Source organism: Lactuca serriola, chromosome 8, assembly GCF_051521515.1.
Source record: "Lactuca serriola cultivar US96UC23 chromosome 8, Lser_US96UC23_V15, whole genome shotgun sequence".
NCBI classification, from domain to species: Eukaryota; Viridiplantae; Streptophyta; class Magnoliopsida; order Asterales; family Asteraceae; genus Lactuca; species Lactuca serriola.
The window spans coordinates 175,911,620-175,917,678 of NC_136415.1; the positions used below are offsets into that span (position 1 = coordinate 175,911,620).

Below are 6,059 nucleotides of genomic sequence, written 5' to 3' on the forward strand. Positions count from 1 at the left end.
CGGTTGGTTTCTATGTGTTCTTGATAAGTTTGTTCAATTATTGGAGTGCTCCATACGTCATAGGTTTTGTCAAGACATTAGCTTTCTGTAATAGATTCGTCAATCCATATAGATACCAGTTATATAGATCGAGTACTATGTGCTAAGGGTGAACATAGTTCGGTTTTTGCCTTAAACTGCAAACCAACCGAAAATGAACTAAGTTGTGTTGAAGTCAAAAACCATAAAAATAGTCCGAATCCATAAAATATTTATTGAGTTTAGTAATACACCATAGCATTAAATATAATGGTATGTGAAATTACTTAAACAAGTAATCAAGCAAAGAACTTAAAGATATTATAAAAGCATGTCATATTAAAATAAAGGGAAATGACACAGATGCTCTATAAAATTTTTAGGGTTGTTTGATTCGGTTCTTAAGTTATTTTATGGTTTTATGGGGTCATAAGACTGGTTACAACCTATTTTATGGTTTTATGGGGTCATAAGGCTGGTTACAACCTGCTCTTTTAGTATCTTTGAACCTTTAATAGCCGGTATATTATTCGACAATGACCATATAAAAATAAAAAATAAAAAATAAAAAACCCTCACATTATACTCCTATAAAAAAACAAGTTTGGGGATTATTTAAATCAAAACTCACGAAATCAACTTCAATCAACACTTCTATCCTTGATGGGAAAACCAGCTCAACTGAAAGGAAGTAATACTTACTAATGAGTTCCTTTTCCCATCAAGGATGAAAGTGTCTATTGAAGTCGATTTCCTAAATTTTAGTTTAAATAATCCCAAACTTATTTTTTTGGTTTTATAACGGCATAATGAGTTTTTTTTTTTTTTTTTTTGTCTAAATGGTCACTCTGACATTGTGTACCGGTTATTAAATGTTGAAAGAGACTAAAAAACAAGTTGTAATCTACTTTATACCCCTGTAAAGTCAGTAAGGCCCCGTTTGATATGCATCTTTCCAAGTCCAAACAGATCTTTCTGGCTGAATGGACCGGAAAGACTGTTTGATTTACACAAAAGAAAGGGTCTTTCCCGGTAAGATATGTCTTTTCCAGAAAGCCCTAAAATCATATCTTTCTGGCTGAATGGGCTAGAAAGACAATTATACACCAAACCCCGCCTCTTTCTTTCTTTATTGGATTATTAATTTTTTTAAATAACTTTTTTAAATTTATTTTTTATTCAATTATTATTTTTTTTATCATTCAGCACAGTCAATCAGATGTACAATCAAACAACATGGTTTCTTTCTTAGTCAGAAAATTTTCCCAGACAACACTTTACCATATAGCACTTTCCCAGACAGAAACTATCAAACGAGACCTAAATTACTTTAGAGACCGAATCGACTAATCCTAAAAACCTTGTAGAGCATTTGTGTTATTTCCTTTTAAAAATAAAGCTCAGTTATGTTTCTAAAACAAAAAACAGTTGTATTATATTTCAGATTCAGTTTCTTGCTTTGAACATCCTTACTTGCTGTCATCACTTGATATCGTTCCCATCCACCAATTTCAATTTCAAAATCAGAGGCTGCGGGTGAGCATGGTGCGGTTCGGTACGGTTTTTGGCTAAAACCGAACCGAGAACCGCAACTTCGGTTTTTTGAAATTTAGAAACCGCACCGTTCGGTTTTATGCGGTTCGGTTTTTGCGGTTTTTATTGCGGTTCGGTTTTTTTGTTAGTTTTTTTTTTTTTTTTTCATTTTGTATTTTTACTAAAACTCAAGTAACTCGGCGAGTTACTTTGACTCAAATGAGGTGTGCTAATCATTTTTTGAAGATGAACCGATATCACCACCTCTTAGTTTGAAATCAAATTACATAACCACTCATCCAACATGTTTCTAACGCTTGAACATAATACAAATTTAATATAATATTTATTTCACATATGCATACAATAATATCAATTAATACAATAATATCAATTAATGTATTCATAAAAACAATAATATCATCATTAGTACTCTTCACAAATATCAACACTTATATATATATATATATATATATATATATATATATATATATATATATATATATATATATATATATATATATATATATATATATATATATATATGTGGTTCGGTTTGGTTTTTTGCGGTTTTTGCGAGACTAGAAACCGCACCGCACCGAGTATTTTCGGTTTTTGCAAAACTAAAAACCGCACCATCGGTTTTCATTTCGGTTTCAGTTTTTCGGTTTTGATTTATACGGTTTTTTGGTTTGCGGTTCGGTTTTTGCTCACCCCTATCAGAGGCGGTAGACATATTAATCTACTACCATATGACATGGTAGTGGATTTATGTAAAGTTGTACGGCTCCTGTTTCCTAGATTTACTTTAAGCAAGACAAATATCCTCTTTCAAGATTCTTGTATAAAAAGTTGTAATTCGAGTTGTTTATATATACGATGAATTTAGTGTCATCACATTTTATGTAATTTAGATTTATAGAAAACCGACTGGAATTTAGGTTAAGCTCAATACAAGTTAGAAGGTACATATTATAATACACACTTGAATACACTAATTTGCTAAATGAAGAAAACGGAATCAAGGGTGATGATGAATTATGTGGAAAACTCTCTTGATTAGGCTTGCTTGTATTAATGTTAATATATAAAGATACATGTTACATTAGCGGAACGTTCAATCGAGAATATTTCTTATCCCGAGAACATTTGAGAACAAATTTAGACCATACAATTTTTTTAATTAAAATTATAAAATAATATTCATATAAATAAAAAAATAGTTACAAACAATTAAAAAATCAACCAACTAACACCACTCACCACCCAACCAACACCACCCACCACCACCACCCATCACTAGCCACCACCACCACCCACCACCCACCACCCATCACTACCTACCATAACCACCACCATCACCACCCACCATCATCACCACCCAACTAGCACCACTCGCCACCACCACCCACCAAAACCATCACCTGTCACTATCACCACCACTTGCAACCATCTACCCACCCACCACCACCCATCACCACACACCACCACCACCACCCCGCCTCCACTACCCGCCGCTACCACCCCGACCCCCACCTATAAAGATTTGTTATTGTGTTTTTGATTCATTAGGTCACCATCACCACCACGTGGGTCGCATTTATCACCACCACGTGGGTCGCATTTATTTTCGTGTTTTCGATTTAATAATTGGCATCGTGTATTAAATCACATATGATTTACATGGACAATATTTGTTTTCACGTGTTGATTCAATAGTTGTTCTTGTGTATTTAATCACATGTAATTATATATATATATATATATATATATATATATATATATATATACACACACACACACACATATATATATATATATATATATATATATATATATATACATACATACATACATATATATATATATATATATATATATTTAATCACAAATGATTCGTATGGAAAATATTTATTCTTGCGTCGATTCAATAATTGTTCTAATATATTTAATCACATGTGATTATATGTATTTAATCACATATGACGTATGTGGACAAGATTCATTATTTCTTTCTCAATTCAATAGTTGTACTCATGTACTTAATCACTTGTGATTATATGTATTAAATCGCATATGATTTATAGTGATAATATTCATGAATCGATATTTTTTTCTTGTGTATATAATCATTTGTGATTATATGTATCTAATCACGTATGATTTATATAGACATCATTATTTAAAAAAAATGATGGTTTATGGAGTTATGAATGAAATAAAAGTTAAAGGTTTTGGGTGGTGACAATTTTTTGAACTCTTATATGAATAAGATATGATTTTATTGGTGATTCAAACAAATATCTATGGAATGTGATTTTTTTTTTATGGTTGATTTATTAGGAATATGAGTAAACAATAATTGAAATTGGTGGTTCCTAGGATGATTGATTTGCATTGACAATCAGTAATAATATTTTGTAAAAATATATATCATTTACATGGATAATCTCTTAGAATATTGTGTTTTAATATGGTATTGAATAATAATTTTAATTACATTTACCTGGACATTCTGGTAGATATATATTTTTTTAATATTTTGGTATTAAATAATAAAAACGTGAATGTAAAAATGTTGTTATTTGTAATAGATTCTAAGAAAAAATTTGTTTGGTATTACGTGTAACTAATGGTTCCCAAGTATGCTACATTTACATGTAATAAATCAAATAATAGCTTGTGATAGTATATATTATGAAAGAATTAATTATAAAACATAGTTTTAAAAATGATTCTGTATTGAATAATAAACTAGAACAGGTGAAGGTAAAATAACAAAACAAAGAATAAAGGAAATAATTACTTATAACAATGAGTACTTAGCTACTTATAACAATCTAAATAACACGTACTCTTTATTGAAAAAGAAATTAAATGAAAAACATAAAGTCGTTTAATTAATTTGTTGCATGAATAGGACAAAAAAAGACTACACTACTTTAGCCTTCAAGGGACAATTCCTCTTATCATGATTAACCTTCTGTTTGCATGAGTTACACATTCTCTTTGGTTTATGACATTGATTTGTCAACATCTCTTTTTTACTTTTAAGTCTTTTTCCACGAGTACCATAACCTTTGTTGTTGATTATAGAAGGATTCTCAATTTCACGTTCCTTTGGAAGAGTAACACCTATAATCTGTTGAAAATGATTCCTGTTAACCAAATTGTCAAACGAAGATGAAAGGCGGTACTTCATTTTCAACTTATTTATCTCCTCTAAGTACTCATGTAACTTCACTGGATCATGACTCAAAAATGAGACACAGTGATCAACAGTTAAAAAGATGTCGATTGCTGCCTGGTCAACTTTTCCGTTCATTTGAGAATTCTTAAACCGACGCCTCAATAATTCTGGAGGAATTATGTCTCTACACCAACATTCCAATATATATCTTTCAGGTGTTTTTTCAAGATTGTAGTGCCTCATAACAGAAAATATGTGCCTGCATAGAACTCCAACATGTTCAAAATGCATGCATGTACACATGAAGGATCCTTCACTCTTGTTGTGAGTAACCTACATTTTATTGATGAAAATTTAATTAATTTCAATATCAATTAATATGTCTATGATGTGAATTTTAATTAATTTCAATATCAATTAATACCACAAACATACCTTAAAATCTTTGTCCTTTACAAGACTATCAAAATGATATTCTTCCTCCTAGGGTTGATCGGGGACAACTTCCTTTGTCCGTGTGCTAACACTTTTCTTTCTCTCTAAGACATCAAACATGTCGACACCATCAGAAGAATCAATTACGACTTTTGTGATAAAGCATGATTTTTCATATTCAAAAATCTCTTCCTGAACTTGATAAAATATTCTTCTAGTGTAAACCTTTGCTGTGTGTGGTTCATAAGAAAGATATATAATGTTCTTCGAAAATGTTGTTGTAGTTGTGAAATCCGTTGAATTTTGAGTGTGTCTTTGTCTTTCCATGACCAAGTCAAATGTCATCATAAAATTGACAACATATGATCCGGATAGTCTAGTGTTCTGAAAAGACCAGTTTTGACTTTCTAAGAGTAACGTGGTTCTCATCAAACTGGACATTGGAACATTCTTGAAAAATGCAGGAATCCAAAGTCTCTTCAAACCAAACATCTTTCTTAACCATGTATTATCCTCAAGATGAAATTTTGTAATCATACTGTCCCATCCGAATTCAAACTCTAATTCATTAATTTTTGCATTCCATATCAAGCTGTTGAAACGTTTCTTAAAGTCTGAATTGTTGGCAATTTCCCAAGTTAACTAAAAAAACAAAAACAACATAAAAATGTAAGAATACAAAGAATAACAAAAATTGTAAATTAAATAAGAAATTTTTTGTAAAGAATATTCAATTGTAGAAAATAATAGTGGTATGTATACCTTTTTTGGTAATTTTGTTGTTATATGCCATATACATAAATGATGACTGGATAGTGGTAACAATTCATCAACTGCTTTTTTGATTGCCAGATCTTGATCAAACATTATAATCTTAGGTGGA

General features: G+C 30.7%; 1 protein-coding gene across 1 annotated transcript in view; it reads right to left on the reverse strand.

Annotated features, from left to right (window-relative positions):
- Positions 1 to 2,925: 2,925 nt before the first annotated feature.
- Positions 2,926 to 6,059, reverse strand: part of LOC145067631 (protein FAR1-RELATED SEQUENCE 4-like) — a 4,606-nt gene continuing 1,472 nt past the window's right edge. The window contains exons 5-8 of the mRNA XM_079014728.1: positions 5,939 to 6,059; positions 5,267 to 5,818; positions 4,532 to 5,074; positions 2,926 to 3,087 (exon numbers count right to left, since the gene is read on the reverse strand). The exon at positions 5,939 to 6,059 is cut by the window's right edge and continues 138 nt beyond it. Coding sequence (XP_078870854.1) covers positions 2,926 to 3,087; positions 4,532 to 5,074; positions 5,267 to 5,818; positions 5,939 to 6,059 — 1,378 coding nt within the window. The remainder of the gene's footprint in view (positions 3,088 to 4,531; positions 5,075 to 5,266; positions 5,819 to 5,938) is intronic.